Source organism: Corapipo altera, unplaced genomic scaffold (genome assembly GCF_003945725.1).
Source record: "Corapipo altera isolate COAL_440 unplaced genomic scaffold, ASM394572v1 23, whole genome shotgun sequence".
Lineage (NCBI taxonomy): Eukaryota > Metazoa > Chordata > Aves > Passeriformes > Pipridae > Corapipo > Corapipo altera.
In genome coordinates, this window is record NW_020884878.1 from 18,164,583 (window position 1) to 18,185,966 (window position 21,384).

General features: G+C 41.6%; 1 protein-coding gene across 3 annotated transcripts in view; it reads right to left on the minus strand.

Annotated features, from left to right (window-relative positions):
* ESRRB (estrogen related receptor beta) overlaps positions 1 to 21,384 on the minus strand; it is a 128,684-nt gene that overhangs the window by 66,168 nt on the left and 41,132 nt on the right. The window contains exon 1 of one of the 3 annotated variants that reach the window (XM_027637829.1): positions 17,576 to 17,778. The exons of the other annotated variants lie outside the window; for them this stretch is intronic. Within the exon in view, the coding sequence (XP_027493630.1) occupies positions 17,576 to 17,625 (50 nt within the window). The 5' untranslated portion in view covers positions 17,626 to 17,778. Of the gene's footprint in view, positions 1 to 17,575; positions 17,779 to 21,384 lie in introns of those variants that run through there. 3 annotated transcript variants of the gene reach the window in all.

Sequence of the window (21,384 nt, forward strand, 5' to 3'; positions counted from 1 at the left end):
CCGGAGCTGAAATTTAATCAGAACATTAGTATCTACCAAATAACCAATACTGCAATGCCACAATAGGTGCCAGGGGCACAGAGACAATGCTGGTGCCTGGTTGAGGTGCTAGCTCTCAGAGCAAAGAATTTTTAATCACCAACACCAGCTCATGCTCTGCCTTCCACATTGCTTGGTTGCCTCCTGCTCAGCTTTGCTAACCTGCAACAACAGTCAGGATCACAATTTAGCATAAGTGTGAATGAAAGAGGAAGAAAAAAGTAAATGGTTTGTTCCTAACTCTAGCAACTCAATAAAAAAAGTAGACAGAGTAGACAGCTGTCACTTTGCTGATGGATTATTTTAAAGCCATTCCACAAAATTTAATAGACAGCCTCATCTCACATTGTCCTGGTCCTTTCCATGATCCATCACATGCACTCAGCTTGATCCACCTGTTTTGCTTGTCTTTCAAACACACACCTGCCTTCCCCCATACCATCCCTGACTTCACTCAACCAACTGGCTGACACTGTCTTGCAGCCAGTGCCAGCGATGCATCCCTCTGCAAGACCCACATCTACTGAAAACACTGGCAGAAACCAACTCACTAATGATGGGTGAGATGTGCAATGAAGGACTCATGCTCTGTCTTTCTGAAATCTGTACAAAACATAAATGCACTCGCAGTCTAATAAAATGGGACAGATTGTTTTTCTTTTCCCAGGCGCTGGCCTACTGCTGGTCTGGGAAAAAACAAAGCTGGAAAATCCTTCATCTTCTCAGCTTTCTGATCTCTGCCTCAGTGCCTTCTCTGCTGCTCCCTTTCCTTTCCCTATCCACACCACAGTTTCCAGGGCAGTACCGTGTTTCACCATACCTCTGACAGCCAGGAGTTCACAGCAGTCTGGGCCCTAGGAAGAGGCATTCCCCATGCCGTCCTAGGGTGAACCTGCAGATCTACTGCTCTGTGCCTCTGAGCCTCTGTGACTGTTCCCAAAAGGACATGTGGAGGCAGAGGGGAGATGTGTGTCACACTAGGTGCATGGCTGCTGCTGCAGAGGAGGGCATGAAAGACAAACTCCGGAGGAAATAGTGGCTACTGCAGGCCACCACGGGGGAGCATGAATAGAGCCAGCAGGAGACAGCTTATCCATGCTGTGCTTTGGTCTGTGCAGTAATTCCAGCCTCTCACTTTCATGAGTGCTAAATTCACACAAAAATGTTTTTTTTAAAACCCACCACAGGCGATTAAGCTGTGATCTAGATTAATTAGCTGCCATATTTCATTTTTAAAATCAGAACTGGCCTGTGCTGACACCAGGGAAACTTATAATATTTTTACTCGTACCTAACTGCCTCTGATTTTTCACGCTGCCTAGAACTGAGTGGCTGCTCCCAGCCTCACTCACCCATGCCAGGCAACTGCCTGCACCCGCTGCTGGAAGCAATTCTGCTGCACCCCTGGGGACGGGTGCTGAGATGAGGATAGAGAACCAGGGATCACCTAATGAAAATGCTGACCCTGGTGTAACCAATGTGCCCCGAGTAGCATTGCTTCAGTGTTAAAAACAAAAGATTGATGAATTGTATAATGTACTTTTACTGCTGCTAATTTTTCTGAGTGCTGCTATTTTGTGTCTCCTGGAGGCTAACAGGCCCCTTTGGCCACAAAGCAATATTTACTCCATCCTGGAAGCTGGGCTGCTGGAGGCAAAAGATGCGACCTTGCTACCTAAGTGATAAGGAACTGTCAGAATGCACATCATGAAAAGGACATGTCTGACAGAGGTTCAGCACCACTCATAGAAACAAGGCTCACCTTCTACCTCCTATGCCTGTGAAGTTCTTTCACTGTGCTCCTTTAAATCCTTCCAGAAAGCAGGGAATAGGCAACAGCCTTGTTTAAGCAATGTCATGGACTAACTTTTCCAAAACTAATTTCTGAGGTGGTAGACTCTCTTGTCCAGCACTACATTGCTCCCTGTCCATTAAAACTGTACATTCTCAGAACAAATGCTGTTCAACCAACCTCCACAAAGTACCTTTTAATCTGTATGACACTTCAAATAAGTGTTGGGCTCAAAAGCCCCAGTCCCAAATCTATATCTCCTCCTGGAATTCTCTCACGGATTTAACACATTCACACTCCTGTAGCTTCATCTTTATGTTGTTTTATGTACTACCTTTACAGGAACCATCCTGACAGCACCTTCTTTAGGCCGAGGAGATGTTCTGAGACTCAGTTCAGCAAGAAACTTCTCCTGTAACAGAGATGAAGCTTCACAGAAGATATCCTTGCTTGCTTTAGTACAGCTGGACACACACAAGAGGTGTGTAAAGGTTGCATGCATACGGCACGTAGGTGAGGTAGCAACTTATTTTACACCAAGAAGTAGAAGGCAGACACCATGAAATTCTCCTTATGTTCATTGGAATATGAAGTATTTATATGAATATCAATGCAAGGTATTCCTCAAAACCAGGTAAAACACATAACCTTCCTTTTCTTCCCCATCTCTATGTACAATTTCTAGAGCAAGGACTCTACAACAGTAAAGAGACACCAGAACAGGAGCAATGCCATCAGCCCATGAACTTCTCAAGCTGAAGCCATGTGCTGTTCTCTGTTCCCCCCATACCAATCAGCAGAAAGGACTTTAGAGAAAAGTAAAAGTTGGGAGAAAGTGAAACCATCCCCTGCACCACAGTGCAGGGGCCAACAATCAGGCAAGGCAGGCAACAGGTAAGCAACCTGCATAAAGATTTGAAACCATATGAATAGCCAGCAGTGGTCAGTAGTACAGGCCAGAAGTTTTTTTAAAATTGGTGATAGTCCCCAGTCCCCCTCTTTTCCAGTTCACCGACTGTGAGCTTTTTCTCAGGAAACATTCTGTAATATCTCTACCTCAGTTAAAAAGGTCAGCTAAGCTTTTCCTTCTTCCATGCCAAGCCAGTGTTGCTCTAACTTGCCCCACTGAAGCACAGGACTCCACTTCCATTCTACCTCACAGCAGTGTGTCATTCCTGCCGCCTTCACTCCCTCAGAGCAGAAGTGCAGCACAGGCCTCCTAGCAGCTGCTAATGTGCATCTTTCTTCTCTAGTTGCGGGCACGCTAAACACACTGTAACAAATCTCTTCATCCCAAGGGAACAGTTCTCTTTCTTCAGGCCCCCCCACAACATTACACACATCAGTTCTTCCCAAAGTCAAAAGCTCCATTTCAAAGTTCCTTTTCTCTCTGAAATATCCCACTGCTTTATGTCTCATCACCTCTCCCAGTGCAATTTGCTCCCAGCATCACCTGGTTTTCAGGTTCCCCACAACGGGTTCAGGAGCCAGGCTGTGCTTTCAGCCAGTGACAGGGGCCATGATGGGTCCATCAGGTGGAAGGGACCTCTGTGTTTGTGTGGGTAAGCTCTACATATGTGCCTCTTCCTCACCTCACAAGGATGCTGCTGACAACTTTCGATTTGTAGCAGAAAGACAAAAGAAGACAGTCTGCAAATGTGAAATAAAGTCCACTTCCAGTGCAGTGGCCATACAGCACATACTGCATTAAAAAGCTGGGAAAGAAACAAAGCAATAGTTTTGCAAGGTTTGACCCCAATTTTAAAGCCAACTCTCATTCAATTTTAGCAATAGAAACTTGTGCATGTGCTAGCAAAATCTTTCTTCCTCCTCTATGACATCTTCTAAAGGTGTTGCATTCAAATTCCAGCTTTTTGCAGGAAGTACTGCCTGTGAATTTTCAGTAAGTGCATGTTCAGTAAGTTAAATGAGAAAAGGGGTGAGAAATAAATGTTTCCTCACACATGTCAGACAAAAACCTTAGTCACATGTCAAGATGCAGCCACAGTGACTGGACTTCTGACCTTGGCTTTTCCGCCATCATTGCTTCATCCCAGTCTGATCTCAAGCTTCATGACACAGATTCTACCCTTGCTCATCCTTTTCCCAGTTCACGATCAAATACAGCTCGAGCAGTGTCCAGTGGAAGTATACCATTTGCAATTCGAAATGCTCAAGATCATTCTGAATCATGAACGCTCCTTTGGATCTCTTGTGTAGAGAAGTAGAGTATTGTTTGGCATTGCATTCTGCATTTCCTTGCAGCATCATAGTTATCAGGATTCTACAGAATCAGATGGCGCTAAACTTAGATTTCCTCTTAGATTTCTCTGTTACATTTGCCTTCTTCTTTTTCTTGATTTTGATTTTATCTATTGCTATAAAGATGCAATTGCTGCTCAGTTTGAAGGCATTATATAGATACCTTAAAAGGAGCTTGAAACCAGAGTCAGGTCTCTTCTTCCCAGCTATCCTGTTGCAGTCTTCTTTCTCCTTTGCACAGGCCTTCTTCCATGGCTTTCATCCTCATAAATTTGGCAAAGGTCATTCTCCTCTGGAGATCTCTGGAATTCTCCACGTGCTGGAATGCTTCTTCAGAGTCCTCCTTTACTCACCTCTGCTGTGTTTTTATCCCAATAATATTCCTTGCAACTTCAGCGAGTTCACACTTCACCTCCTCTCACACCTCATTTGGCATTTTGTCCTCTGTGCATTTTAGAAATGCATCAAACTGCTCCCCAAATACCGCTATGTAGCCTTCTCCAACATACTCCTTATTTTTCCCAAAGGGCTGAAAGAATCATTTTATGCATTAGAAACATGAAACCTGAACTCTGAAAGAAGCAGCCAGTGATCTGAGGCAGTAACAGCACCTGGTAGAGTTTTATGGAAGGAAAATCACTTGTTTCTGCCATTCCGATACAAAGCTTTAGTTGGTTCCTGTCCTCCCACTTCAACGTGATGTTTATATTGGTTCCAGATATATCTTCTTCTACTATGATGTTAAACTGAATGGTCTACTATTAATCTTGTGCCAGTTTTACATTGGTGTAGCCCATCTATATGCACAGTTACTTGTCATTTATGCAAGCAAAAATGGCAGCAGACTCATATTCAAAGTACCTTAGAAGACAGTTCTAAAAAGAAAGTTCCCAAACACACTCAAAGTTTGTAGATGGTTTCTTCATATTGTGGCTTCTGATTGTCTAGTTTCCCATATAAATTCTCAACACTAGCCTCTTCCTTCAACAGCAGCGACAGCATTTCATGGTTGTTAGCTGCTCTCAGAAGATGAAGTAATCTGGTATAAATTACCTATTGCTGCGAGTAAAACAGAACCTGTTAGCACAGTAGTCGCTTCTAGAAGGCAGCAGGTACTGACTACATTATTACAGAGAGAAGGTTTTCTATCACAGTCAAAGTCATTTTAATATGGCATTATCCTCAAAGACTTTTCTCTATGGTTATTGAAAGGTTTTTTTCTCTGGTTCAGTAGTCCACATCATGAACAGTGTCAAATCCTTGTCCTAACTCTGACATTGGTGATGTACCAAAGCTACAGTGGGACCACTTAGATGTCATTCTCCCAGAAGAAACTAGAGACAACGAGGATTGAGAACAGGGATCAGAAAAATGGCAACTCTCAAATAATTGGACTGTTCCTTTTAAATCTGCATTTAATTGTTGCTCATTGCTATTTATTTATCCTGTTAGGAAAAGAGAGGGTAGCTGATAAACCAGTTGATAAACAAGCTACTGACTAAGAAAAAGATAAAGAGGATATTTAAAACAAATATCTGTATGTATTCATCATACTGTGATCTGGGTAAGCTATAATCTAAACTAAATGAGAAATTTCTGTATCTCCTAATGAGACACAATAGATGCTTTTGATGAACCAACTGTAAATTTAAGACAACATACCTTTCATTCTTAACTCAGGCTGCAAGAGCCCAGCAATTCAGTTCTCAATGACACTTATACTCCCAGGGAACCAGGAAGGGGATACTTCTCTTCCACATTCATTTCTGTGTGTCACTTTATTAGGAAGAGACTGACAAACTAGATAGAAATTTTAGACTCCATAAAACAATTGGGTAAACTCAAGTATAAGGTAAAAAACCTCAAAGAACACAGTATGAAGGTATGAACTGAAATATAGTAGTGTCTTTCTGAACATAAGCAAACACTTTTTAACTGTGATGGGTGACCAAGCACTTGCACAGGTTGCCCAGAGAGGTTGTTGAGTCACCCATCAAAAGCTGTCTGGACCTGATCCTGAGCAATCAGCTCTAGATGGTCCTGCTTGAGCAAGGGTTTGGACCAGATGACCTCCAGAGGTCCCATCCAACCTCAACCATTCTGTGATTCTGTGAGAAAGCAAAAGATTGCTTTATTTAGGAAACAGTGCACAAATACACAAATGATGCCGTAGTAAAGATTAATGCATTTTTCAAAGACTGCATGAAACTCATATGTGAAACACTAAGGTTTCTCTTTCCCTATTAAAATTCTTCACCATGAGATCTTCATAGACTGTGGAATCACTCTGCAGGGGATGTGGTGACAGCATCCAAACTTATACTAGTAAGATGCTGAAAGGAGTGTGCAGAGTAGGACACGACAGGGATGACAGTGTCTTCCTAGAGGTTCCACGATGTCCATGAACACGGAAACTCTCTCTTAATGAGAGCACTGCCAAGATGCCCAGGAGAAACCCACATGTACGTTTAGAGGACAGAGTAATTTGAACATTTTCAAAGATGTGGTCTATGAATAGAAAGGTGCAATGGCTGCTCTCCAGGCAGGCCCTGCAGCCCCCTTTGCAACCCGGCGCACTGTCAGCAGAGCCCTGCAGATGGCTGCAGAGCTCTTTCAGCTCCTATCTGCGCTAGAGCAGTGGGCAGTTGGAGGCAAAGCCACTGGACGGTCCTTCACTGAAGGAAGTAACATTGTTCTTTGAAAAGATGGACACTTCTCTCTATGCTGCCTTTATTTCTACCCAAATGTAACAGCCAGTAGGCTGAATATCACTGTCTTTAACCTCACAAAGATCCTCTATTTACAAATTTTCCCACAACGACAGCTGAAAGACAGAGATGCTGTGGTTCTTAAGTTGAGCAACAGCGAAATCTTCATACATGAGGACAATTTGTCGCTTTTCTTACTAAGGGTCTGCAGTCCTAAGAAGCTCTTATGGAACAGATATTTGAAAAGATGTATCTGTTCCTCTATTGCCCATGATGCCATGTCCTCTTTCTCCCTTCCCCAAACCTCCACCTAACTGCACTGCACCTATACTTCATGTCAGGCTCAAACACTGTTCCTGAACAAGCCATCTTTGTCCACTGGCTTTCCCTTAAATTCTGCCTTTAGCTCTGAATCCTTTAAAAAAAAAAAAAAAAAATTGAGATCTCCATCACTCTGGATGCCCTCCTTCCCCTGAAGCCATGCCTCTTACTTCCGTCTCCTCTATCCAGTGCTACAGGGCAGATCTGTGTAGCGACAGGGCATTTTACATCACAAAACTTTGTGTGAAATCCTCCATCTGTTTTGAGGGATTCATGAGTTTTTCTGTGCCCACCTTCTATAAGTTACATGCTTTGAGCACAGGATAGCCTGATGTCTGTACAGGCCTCTCAGTGCATTACGGGCAGCTCCCCACTACTGACACTCAGTGGAATTCGGTCCCCGCAGGAGATAACTCTCCTTGAAAATTCCAGTTGTATTAAGATGGCGTGAACGGTTTTTTCATAGTATGTATTTACCTGGTCCCTTTCCAATCTATGCATCTGAATCAAATAATTGTCTCAGAAGAGGGAGTCAAGAACTTTTAAAAGACACCAGCCACCCAACCTCTTTTAATCCATCCAATATTAAACTCGTTAGTCATCAGGATAACAATCCTATTTGCAAATCAGTTACCTTTATCAGATAACCAGTGGGACCTAGTACAATACCTATTAGTCCAACAACATCACCACCAAGATATATAACTGCTTCTGTACAAAAACCTTTCTTCTAATCCTTTTTAAACTCAACAAGACTGATTGGCTTTTATTATTCATGAATTAATTTTTAACTCTTGGTCCAACAGGGGAATTGAATCTATAACATTTTGCAGAGACTGAAGCAAAGTGATAGTATGTTGAAAAAGTAAACCAGCCTAAAGCAGGTATTTTTATTTCTTTCAACCAACAATTAAAGTGTGGGGGGGACACACACTTGAATCTGTTTTTCCCTAAACAGTCGAGGGAAAATTCTAAGGAAAATTAGTGTATTAAAACATGTATAGATATCATATCACTGTACTGTAAGAGCTTTTGTTCTTGTTTCATAATAATATTATTTTAAAAAGGCTGTGGAATTAAATTTGTTCACATTTAAAAAAATAAATCTATCTTAGAATAGGAAATTGAGAAGGGAAATTTCAACAAAGACGGTCCATATTATTAGAGAAGTAATGATCATAGGCAGAGATTAGGGCTTATAGTTCCTCTATAATGACAGCCCCCTAACTGTAATTGCTAGGAAAAAAAAAAAAAGAACAGCTCTTTTGGAAAATAAAAAACACTTATAAAAAGAATAAAAAGACAATAGTCAGAAACACTGTAGGTGATGAAACAAACAAAAAAAAAAAACAAAATATCTCATAATCAAATAACCTTTTAAGCTACAATTCCATAAGGGGAAGCACACTATGTTTTGTGTCTTACCAAACCAAAATCACATTAAAAAAAAAAGTTTCCAAAATAACCAAAAATTAAATAAATAGATAAAAGTCAGTGATCTGGAATTTCTTTTATGGCTATGGCACATGACCCCATCTTTATCTGGACAATGTTATAGCTGGATGTATGTTTGCATACGGTTTTTAAATTACTCTCTGATACTTTGTTTAAAGAAAATCTCTGTTCCTCTTTAAAAATCACCAATTCATTGATTTATAAACAGATCTAACTGCAGTTATTTAGTAGCACCTAACCCTACATAATCCATAATTATATATATTCCAAGAGAAACATCCAATTGTTTTTTTAAGCACAAATGTTCTATATGGTATGTACAGCATTTTACATTTACAAAACACCTTCTGTGTAAGGCTATGAACAGATTTACAGACTTTAATTAATAAAGACTCAGAACAACCTTGTGATGAAGACATACCTATCCTTATTTTTTTATATACATTTATACACTAATACACACAGAAATATGCAACCACATGCAGAAAGGCTTGCATATGCATAACAGGAGACATACAGATAAGTGAAATAGTACTATGCAATATTGAATGAGCACTTGGTTATACATAAAATTATACAGTTCATATACATGCGCGTTCCTTTAATTCATAGTATAGGCACAAGTATGTATAATTAAGGGTGTACACCCTCCAACAGACATTCATTCATGCACTTACAGATCTCTGTAGGCAAGGAAACTCTTTTCTCTCCTACTTCGATGCATTCTAGTCCTCTACAGTGTGCTTGGTACCCCTACGCAACTTGTATCAATTATTCCAAAGGAGATGCATCTGGCATCATCGATGTAAAATTCTACATACGGACGCATGATACATTTAAACATTGTTTTCATAAGGTCATAGTTGCTACAATCTATTAAGGCAAAGAGAACCCACAGGAGGTAAAGTCATCATTCTTCACAATGCCCAAGCACCAAAATGCAAATTTCCATGTCAGCATTTCCTTGGCTTTGAAGGTGAGTTTCAACTATATCAGACAGCTATGGTCCCCTCCCTACCCCAATCCCTGGTTAGGCTGCATTGCAGGCTGCACATCATTGCTTGGAAGCTGCTGTTTTTAACACAGGTGTATGGAGAGCCCTGATCCAGCCAGATATCTTTGCACTACTGATGAATCAGGTAACAAAAATTGCCTACTAAAGTGTCAGGCAGTGCGCACCAAAGCTTTTAGAATTATAGGAGAATGTTTCAAGTGTCTCCCTGTACCATTACCCCTTTAGTCTCCAAAAATGACAAAAAAAATCCAAAAAACCCCATCAACAGAAATGCAAAAACTATGAAGAAACTGAATTAAACTCTTAAAGAGAAAAGCAGAAGCAACATCCTATATGTCTGAAAAGGAACTGAAGAAAGACTGAATTTGTGTGTTCCAAAGAATTAAAACGCTCTTCCCCTACAGCACTTTCTGAACTGTTAAAACTAGATGACAATCATATGTTATACATGCTCGGGAAAAAAAATAAAAATAAAATGAGAGCAACTCCTCAAAATTGCTGTATGAATCAAAGGTTGTTTTAAAAATAAAAAACAAAGCATGTAGAAAATGTACACGTTTAAAATGTGTATTGGTTAATTCTGGTTATGTGCATCAAAAATAAATTTTTAACAAATCCCTGAAATCAGTAACATCCTATGTTTCTCTGCTGCTATGTTGCCCCACCTGTGAAAAACTCATCTAGATAAGTATAATTTCTTAAATCAGGAAACAAATAATATGTCTGAGAATTAGAAACTTGTCAGCTTGACTGAATAAAACCAAAAACAACATAGAAGATTTTGGAAAAATAAAATCTGTTGAAGAATAACTCTTTAGTGTCCTTCAGCTGTTTAATTTTTGAATATATAAAATGATGTAAATCTCAGTGAGAAATTTGGTTTGTAATCATTCATGTCAGTACATCAAAAAAAAAAAAAGTATTTGCGGCCGCTGATAGAAAATTGTATTTCTGTCTTATTTTCAACCAAGTGCTTACACATTCTTAAAACTATCATCTTCATATGCAAAATCATAACAGGAGAATTGAACATTTTTTTAAAGCTGTTCTTTTGACCTTTGTCTTGAGTGAAAGGACATCGAGACAATACACTCACCAGCATTGTTCACAGTGACGGCTCCATCACCGGAGATTGAAGGCCATTATTACGAAAGCCAACTTTAAAGTGCCATGAGAAAAAGGAGAAGAAACTAGAAAATAACACTTCTAAATATGCCGTATGCACAAACAGCCTTTCAGACCAGCAGACACACAGCAAGAAGTAATTTTCAAGTAAAACCAGCTGCAGTAAAATACAGACAATCAATTCAAAACAAAAGGTGCTGTAAGAAATTTTCTCCTGTTATGCAGGATACTTTAAGCTGGAGGTCCCAATTCCATCACTCACATTATAGGCTATTTTAATTTAAGAAAAATATATGACTCTTAAAATACATGATAAATCAAACAATATCTGGGAATGGAAAAGGAAAATTTGGACTGAAAGAAGGGGAACTCAGAGGCTCTTACCCCACCAAGAAGAAACTGGAATAGGTTTCCTTTTCCTTCCAAGCCTTCAACAGGATGCAATATTTGCAAGATGTCCTTACAGTCATGACAAAAAAATTGTATAAAAACAGCCACCCCACTCTAACCTATTTTATTTCACGTACATAAAAATGCAAAAATAAATAAAACTCTGTCCAAAACAAGAACAGTCCTATCACAAATTTTATTCCATTTTAAGTCCTATCTTGAAATAAAAAAAGAAAAAAAGACAATATTCACATTAAAAAGCAAAGTAGCCCCTTTTAGTTTCCGATGCACACATAGGTTTGTGACCTTATGAACAGATTCTGTGTTGTTCATTAAATCCTAAATTATTGTTCACTAAATCAGGAATATTCTTTGTAGGACAAAAAAGTCATGCTAAGGGTGACTAGACTGAGATTTACCAGGATTCCACAAAGTGAACAGGGTTTGTTAGATATTTATTCCTCCCCCATTCAGAAAAGGAGTGCAAGAAAATTCCAGCTCAGCAGGGACAGAGAGCCATCGCAGGTTGTGTGATAACAGCTTGCCACCTGCTTTTCGCAAGTTGTCTCTGCGAAGTGCAAGGGGCACTGAGTAGTAACGTTGCCTGTGGTGATCAGAATGCACTGAACAGCTCAGTATGCAAAAGCACTTACTGGTACACAGTGCTCTTCACAAAGGGCATTGTAGAATGCTTTCCAGACTGTGTCAGAAGTGCTAGGAGAGGAAATATTAGTGCATGTGTCACAGGAGGAACGTAAGCATTTGCTATTACAATAAAAGAAGGTATAAGTAAATACAGGTACAATGCTGCTCCATAGCCAAAGAAAAAAGGAGGGGTCGGGGTGGGGGCATGGAAGAAGACAGGAAACTTAGCAGCAGTCAGATTAGAAGGAACATTTCTCCGTGAGAACAGCAAGGGTTAACGGTAACATACAAGCCCTGGTCCAGTCAAGATAGGGTCAAATGATGTGCAGTGAAAGTTTCAAGGCCTCAATCCCCCAGAGCTTGTTTGCTAATTACATTTGCAATTACAAACATGACAAATATATTATTATACAGTGCGTTCCACCTTGAGCAGACATGTTTCTCCTCACGGACAGTCACTGCCAGCAGCCAGACTCTCAAGCACTGGAAGAATCCAAGTGCACTGTGCTCCAGCTGCAAGCATCATTTTATGGGCATGTCTATTGCTCTGAAGAGACAGGGCAAAGCTTTAGAGAGAGGCAGCACAGCAAGGATAGAAATAAATGCAAAGAATAAGTTACTACAATTTAATTCCTAAGAAGTAAAACTCACCAGGTCAATAGCTATTACTAATAAATAATATTAAATTATGTTCTGTTCCCGATGACAGGTGCAAAGCACTTTACACATACAAGCTACATAGAAATTACTACATTCACAACTCAAATGCAGCTGATGCCAGGAAGACGGAAAGAAATCAAGTTTTTCGGTTTCGTTTATTTTTGGCAAGGTCACCATAGCTGTGTACTGCTAATATCTTCTTTGTTAAGTCCCTTCACTAAACAAACAACCATCTGACTACCCGTTTGCCGTGGAAACTCTGATTTTTTCCCCCCTTTTCCCCCCAGTTTCTATAGCAGTATTACCTAGGAAGCTCACTGCTGGGTTCTGGACTGATACTAGATTTACTTGCTCCCACTGCACAAACTAAAAATTCTGTTGTGTTCCCTGGCTGTAATGTTACCACGAGTAGCTCTATGGAATAAAGAACAGGTCCGACTGGGAAGAATTTCCCCATCTCTGCAGTCTACACTGGAATCGCTGACATGCAACACTAGCTGCTGCTACAACCCCCAACTCCTAAACCAAGAAGCATAAGTTAAAATAAGTTGGGGAAAGGACTTTGGCTTTTATAGCCAAGCTTTGTCACCACTTTTTTCTACTTTTACTATTTCTTTTCTTAATTAAATCTCTCTTAGGCATTTTACACTCTTAGAAGAAATTCTAACATGCTCCCAATGGAACCCATAAAGTTCCTATACTCTCAGGTTTAAACCTTTTACCTTCTCCCTTTTCTATTCCCCAAGAGAATTTTTATCCTTCAAGCCCTGAAAAATTTTGTAAAGAGACTCACTCACACAATACACAAAACTTCTTACTGAAGTGAAATTACTTGAAGAGTACAGGTATTTTCAAACAACATGAAATTCAGAGCAGTAGTGACAGCACAGAAACAGGGCTAGGAAATAACAGCAGAAAGGGCACAGAAAGTAGAGGAACGGTCTCTTGGAGAGGAAGAAAACGAGATGTGAAATCTCTATCACAGCAACTTTCTCTGATTCAATCTCTCCGAAGTCTTTCCCCTTTCAGGCTAAATGCAATATTTATTGATTACTTCAAATCAATAAAATGAAAAAAAAATCCTATTTTTTAAATATATTGATCTTTCCATATTTCTCAATAATTGATAATGATTAGATCATGTTTACTTTTACGAGTGGAATTAGAAGAGGAGGGAAAAGTTAATACAAATACTTTAAAGGTACCGATTTACTCATCAGCCTTGTGCTCACTAAACTTAGTGTTTTGAGACCCCATTTTACAATGGGAACCTTGTCAGAAACTCAGTACCTACAACAATTCCCTTACAGAGGTTTTTCAGTTTATTCTGTCAACAAAACAAACAACTCCCTCCTGTTCTTCCCAATTAACAACTCCTCCCTATCCCAGCCTGTCAAAGATATTCAGAGCAGACAGCTGCATTCATATTCTCTGACTCAGATTTCCTCCCATTCACAGAATATGGAGATTTCCATTAATCTCTGAAATCAAGTCACATTTCTTCAGTCTATGCATTAGGGTCAGTGACAGCAACTTTTTTAGATTTCCTGCCACAGGGCCAGAATTTGCTCCTTCACAGACTTAAAATTCCAATGTTATATCTTTCCATCTCTCTATCTAATATGTAATTTATTACTTTCAACTTTTTCCTTCTCTTCATAAAATAATTTTTATTTTTATTACATCAGTGGCTCACATGTCTTTCTTGTACATCAGAGGAAACAGTGTGAGAGACATATCATCTGGCAGGATGCCCTCATTTGCCAGTGGTTTTGATTTTACCTTCATGATGGTTCCTTGGTCAGTTTCTACCTGTCATGTAGAATATTAATTAGAAACAGAAATGGCACTTTGGCAATCCTATCAACATTTCTGGTGGCAACTATAACTAGGCAAAAGCAAATTCTCTGGGATGTGGAAGTTAATACAGAAAAGTAAAAATGTCATATTCCACTCTCCTTTGAAACAGCCTTAGGTTTGCATGAGAGAGATGCAACACCAGTATTTCATATGACCATACATATGAAATATTGGTGTTGCATGTGTATCTACCTGCATATAAATATTTACAGATGCACAGATGTGTTTGTGTGTGAATATATTCACATCTTTTATATGTCAGTGTACATTTGTGGTGTCTGCACACACGTTCCCTTCCTGCTGTACCGCAGACAGACATTGTCAGTACAGTGTAACTAACGTATTCTCACCATATGCCCTCACCTGAGAGATAAACTGCAGGTACAAATCTTTGCCTTTGTTAGTTAGTTTCCCAATTCGAACTCATACAAAAGCTTCTTCCTTGGAGTTGTATCACCTACCCTAGGAATAATTCTCCCCAAGGTCAGTACCAAAATGTAGTGAGCTAAAGAGTGGATTTCTGTGCAAGAAATTAAATACATACATAGCCTTAGAACACATGCACAAAGGGTCAAAATTAGCAAGATGCATTTTCTTACTCTCCTTGCAAGATCCTGCACTGAAGGAAACCACAAAACCTGCTAAACAGAACTTCTGCAGGTTCCTGGTGTAATCACTCAGAACACACACAGGCAATGGACAGGGAACTTTCACTGCTCTAGGAAGATAAATACAAAACCTGAAGAATGGATTAGGGGTAAGGAATTCTTTTGCTTACTTTTTGTTCAGACTTTTCTTGAGTCTGACTCTTAAAAAAAATTAAGATCTCCTCAAACTCCAAGGTGAAGGGAGTCACCTTTCCTCTCCTTTGCCTTGCTCATTCTCTCTCTGTTTCAATAATTGTGAGGTGAAATACATTTTCCAGGGAACTGTATGGATCACGTATTGAGTGACCACATTCACTTCTCTTCCGACATTCTACTCTTCCTCATATTTTTCCTATAGCTTAACATGCAACTAAACAAGAAGAACCAGTTTGCAATGTTCTTAAATTCACTGCTAATTTAAGGTTTAATTTGACAAAAATTGCCATCCACAGAATTAAACGCAGTATTTACAAAAAAAGGAAAATAACTATTAAAATAATTTCAATAGCTAGCAGTCAGAGGAGTAAATCAGTAAAGTAAGAATAATATGCTAACACAGCTATTTAGGGATATAGGCACAAATGCAACACCTGTATTTACACTGTATGTTCACAATGTAATTATGTTACAGTGGCAGAACAAGATGGTTAAACGGATATTTACCGGGCCAGCTCTTATCCTCAGCTACAGGAATGTAATGTGAAATATAACTTTAATAAAACTCAAATGTAAATCCAATCAGTACCTGACAAGCTGCACATATACCTTTAAATAATATTGTATTTTTAAAGCTTCCCACAGCTTACTTCTCCCAGTAACTTTTTCCAGACTTTCTTGCATCACTGTATGCCTTTAATTAAAAAAAAAGAAAAAAAAAATTGAGCTTGAGATATTTTACATTTTATTTCTCTAGTCTTTCTGCCCCAACCTCAACAATGTTCAAGAGAATGTATGTTGGCACACAGAACCAAGCAATTCTTTAAACAAAGAGCTCTCCAACAGTTCTTCATCTCAAAAAGCAGCGCACTCTGTCTACTGTAAAGCTATAGGGGTTCAGTGGCACTTCCCCCAGGGCCACCTTCATCTTTCTACTCAGCAGTCAAAGAGTTGTGAATACAGGTAAGGTGTTCCGCACATTTCTGAGAGCTGACTGAAAGCCCATGAAAAAGTAAAAAGGGTGAATGGTAACATAACATGCATATTACTTCTTACTATTTTCATGTTGTTTGAGGTCCTTTTTCTCAATTACAAAAGTATAAAAAATAAAAGGAAAAAGTTAAGAGACAATAGAGTAAGTGATGAAAATCTATCTTATGATTGTGGCATTTTGTTCTTTTTTTTATTATTAAGGTAAATGCATTTTCTATTTTTGCCTTAATTTTAAAAGACTCCCAGCAGCATACAGAACACATTTCCCTTAAGAAATTGTTTGTTTATTTTTAATTCAAAATGGAGCAGCCACAAGTGAAGCACCAGTGGGGAAAAGAAAATCACAAGGGTTTGATTATTAATTTCTATTAACAATACTAAGTCTCATTTTAATGAAACTGCTGGAAGCTGGGGATTAAAGGAAGGAGAAATGAGCGTAAAGACAGATGGAATATTGGGAAACAAGAGACAGAAAGACAAATAAAAGCTGAAATAAGGAAAGAGTGGTATTTGTGGGGGATTTGCTTGGTCTAAATTATTTTGATTTTACTAAATACAATGTGTTCTTAAGACAAAAGCAATGAAATAGGCAAAATTACTTCATTCCCACCTCTGATGACACCACAAAACCTGCAGAGGTGACACACGAATTAACATGCAAACACACAAAAGGGGACTCTGTTCGGGGTGAGATTTATCGGAGAGGAGCAATGCATTTAAAATTAATTGTTCCAGTCAGCTGAATACAAACGCTGAGAAGGTTTTGCCTTGTTTCCTAACTTCCCCAACAAGATCAAACCAAACTTAACATGCTAAAGTGATTTTAAACACAGCATTACCAGGCACAGCCTACTTCGGAATACAAAGAGCAGTAGCAGGTGCTAAGGTATCAGCCACCGGTCCCAGCTCGGGATGTCTGCTTGCCAGCCCTCCGACTCACTCCACTCTTTCCCCGGGCAGGCTATCCAAAGAGTAAGCTGCAGGAAACTGAATTTCCATAGGGCATTTCAGGTGAAAAACCGACTTCTTAAATAAAAATACAGTGCTTTAATGGATCTGCTTCGTGTAATTTTATATGCATATCTCTTTTTAGGCACCTAGTAATTCATCTAATAAAAATCCTAGCACAGACGGAAAGTAAAACTGCGCAGAAAGGACTGTCAGCGCTCACTGTTAGCTGCCTGTTCCTAGGAGATGAAGCATTAGAGGGAGAAGTTACACGGCAAGAAAGAAACACACCAAAATGCCGACACACCCCCAAGTGCTGTTCCGCGGACGCCGCCGCACCTGCCGACGCGGAGGTGCGCCCTGCCCTGCCCTGCCCTGCCCGCGGCCGCCCGCTCCGCACACCCGGCACACGCGGTGCCCCGCGGCGGCGGGAGGCGGCGGCTCTGCCGCAGGGAAGGCAGCGGGACTGCGGGGTCGCTGCCCCATCCCACCCGCAGCGGGACGCATCGCCAGTCCCAGCGCGCCCCCGGCCCGCCCGGTCGCGGCACGGCACACTCACTGGTTGTGGTAGCCGAGCGGGTCGGAGATGCACAGCTCGGAAATGTCCATCAGTCCAGTTTGAGCATTCCCAGTTGGAAGAGAAAAAAAAAAAAAAAAAGAAAGAAAAAAAAGGGAAAGAAAAAACACAAGAGAACAACTAAACTGCAGTGGGCTGGGAGAGCGGGGAGCGCCGGGAAGAGAAGCCGGCCCGAGCCCGGCGGCGGGGCGAGAGGCAGCGCCGCTCCGCTCCCGCACCCGCGTGCGGACACACTGACGGCGGCAGGAGGCGGGCGGCGCGCAGGACACGGCCACGGGGGATTTCGCCGCCCCGAGCCCCGCTGTAGCATTAACGCCGGGAGACGGATGGAGACGGCAGGGCGGCTATTGGCTCCCGCGCAGGGGCTGGGCTTGGAGGGCGGCTGGGGGAGGCACGGCCGGGGGGGCCGCCGGACCCGGCACCGGCTCCGCAGCGCGACCGGCGGTGCCCGCGCAGCCCCTGCCCGGCAGGAGGGCGAGCCGGGGCCGGAGGAGTTGGGGCACGGTGGGATGCAGTGCGGGCCGCCAGCAGGGCTGGCCCCGGCACGGCAGCGAGGGCGGCGGGGCCGCCGGCAGCGCCCGTGACACGGAATCGCAGCTCCAGCTCGGTCCCGCCGCGGGAACGGCCGCAGCGGCAGCGCACGCGCCCCTTCTCTCTTACCCACTGATCTGCCTCTCGTGGGCACCGACTGTAGAGTTTAGGGTTGTGAAAAAACTTGAGGTGAAGGGTGCCCCGTGCACTATTTACACGGGCATGCCGGCCGGCGGCTGTGCGCCCAGACTGCAGCCCACATGCACAGCCTGGGACACCAGCGTGGCACTGGAACGTGCATGTCCCATGCAAACACACAACTCCACAAACATACACTTCGTGCACATGCACAGCCCCGCGTCTCGCAGCGGCACAGCCTAATCACTGCACTCGGACATCTGCTTTCCCATACATGCACAAACGTGTGCAGAAGAGTGCTTGAATCCCATCTCAAAGCAGTGTAATTCAGATGTCACTTCAATGCAGTTGATGAAATTACACTGGAATAAATCCTGGCATATGAGAGCAGAATCAGACATTCAGGATAACAGCACATATTCCCAGGCACAAAAACCATAGCTACAGACACTCTGCAATCTTCACAAACATCAAAACTGGCACACACAACTAATTTAATGAAAGACATTTTCAAAGCTCTGCATATGTACCGGCTGCTGGTAGAGTCTGTGTGCTTTCACAGTTCCCGCATGCATCTTCACACTCATACAATTCCACTGCATATTTACAGCAACATACCAACACCTATCTGAATGTCCCTCTCCATGTAAGCAAGCAAACCTTTCAGGCATATGCCTGCCACACACAGTCTTGCACTAAACTCTGACTCACACAGAGCTGCAGTAAAGGGTCTGTTTGTCCCTTGCTACCTACTCCCCACTTTCCAAACTGCACTCACAAACCCGACTTGTCTCTCTCCTATGCTTCTACTTCATGTTTAGATGTTCAATGCTCAAATACATAAAATTATACTTCACAGATAAACAAAAACTAGAGGCCTTTTTAAAATAAAAATACACACAAACATACCTGGATAAAAGCTTTGTTCTCTTATGCCAGGCAAACAAAAATAAAAATGTAGAAACTAAGAGAGTATTTCTTAATATAAAACCTAGAATCTAATTTGAGGCAAGAGTGTGCAACACCGGGAGAAGCAAACGGCAGACTAGAGCTTTTTGAATGATGGAGGTGATACAACATAGCAGCGTGGCTCAGCTATAAACTGTAAACACAGACTAAATTAGGCTACAACTTTTCACACAACCAGTATTTGTAGAAACTTGAGAATATTCAGAAAAGAGGAACAGCGAAAGTCACAGCCAGTGTAAACTGTCATGCTTTATTGAAGTCTATCAATGCAACTTCCTCACTACCTCCTCTACCAGAGATCTTAACAAGGGTCATATAAACTAATGGTGTGCCCTAGCATGTCCTCAGACTGTGTGATAGTTGATTCTGATCAACTATCCTTGAGACAGGACAGCCTAAGGATGTCAAGACAGAGGTCTTTTATGGTGAAAGGTACACATGAAGACAGCACAGAAAACAGGTTAGTTTAGAAAATCAAGACAGAGAGAAGACTCATTCAATTTTAAGAGTACAGCAGAATCTGGTTACCTGAATGTTGCAGGTGACACAATTCAGATTATACATCTTTCCATGAAACAAAATTAATACAAATGGAAGATACATACATATACTTTTGTACAATTAAGTGATATATCATCAAGGTAGAAACTCTAAGATGCTTTAAATGATGAAGAGATGAGACGAGCTTTAGCATGGCATTAGCATTAGTTGGGCCCAGGACTGTAAGCAAGGAATCTCACTAACCACATCGGAGAACACCTGACCCAAGCACAGGCAAGAAGAATGAAACCAGCACCATTGCGTTTCCAACAGAAATCTGAGACCAGAGAGGAACTCACTGATTACTTGGTTGCCCCATAAAGAAGACTCCTGATGCACACTAGCAAGAGAGGCTGGAGGAGACACACAGGGTCAGGGCCTGGGTATACTACAGCTGAAGAGCAAGAGAGGGTGTTTATAGTGAGCTGATTTTGACAGAAAACAATTTTCTCCAAAAGGATGCACTCTGGCTGGATCCTGACTGTGCAGAAATTAGCTCCGGTGTAGGCTCTCAGTGAATGGGAGACCAGGGTGGGAATGGCTTGGCAGGCAGGTCCTGCTCTCCCAATACCTGATGTTTTAATTTTGCACTTTAACTTCTATCCAGGCTGAGGTGAGGCAAGCAGGGAGCCATGTGATTGCCTGGCACAAGGTCCACAGGTCTGAATTAACTGATATAAACAGTACAATAGCGGGTTTGTACTCTGGAAATGGGCTGTTGCTGACAGAGGACTGCCTGGGTGACGTGGGCATTTACAGAGTGGTGCAAAAATGTAATATTAATCTCTTCTGACCCATTGCAAATGGATGAATGGAGCTTCCCCTGCCTTGAGAGTAAGCTGTGCAGAAATCTGGCTCTTCTTTTCTGATAAGGATAGAAAGGAATAGTCTCTGCTAGCTGGGCTTGATCTGCCAACCTTAATTCCCCAAAATAGAGAACGAGTCCTGAAGGCTGATTCTGGAACTTCAGGAGGCTTCATTCTTTGCAAACCTTTCTACACACTGCACTTGCTGAGATTTCACAGCTTTAGCCAATTTCTTTTCCCCCAAAGAATAAAGGAAACACTGATCTAAATATGGCCATCCTTCCAATATGTGTGCTTTTAAAACAGTACTAGGGCAAGGTTAGAAAGCGCTGTCAGATTAAGCTGGTAGATCTGGAAGCAAAAAAACTCTAGGTAAATCCAAGGCAGAATTGCACATGCAACAGCAGCGCTAGCTTGCCTTGTAAGCATAGCCTTTGTTTGCTGCCCTGACCAAATCCTCCCCTGAAACTGCTGCTCTCTCACTTGCAGAAGGGGCAGAGCCTGCAGGCTCTGAACAGAGCCTACCCACAGGTGCTGTAGTAAGTGCTACCCATTGGGATGACTTTCATAAGGCAGCCTCTGGCTTTGAGGTCACCAGCTGTCCTCACACCTTGTCCCAGTACAGAGCATTGATGTTCCATCAGTGTTAGCCTTGGACAGATGACAATTGGAGTGCTACAGGCTCATGGAGTGATAGGCAGTATCAGTTCTTTTAGACATGGAAACCCCTTTGAAAGAAAGAAAGAAAGAGAGAGGGAAAGAAAGAGAGGAAAGAGAGGAAAGAGAGGAAAGAGAGGAAAGAGAGGA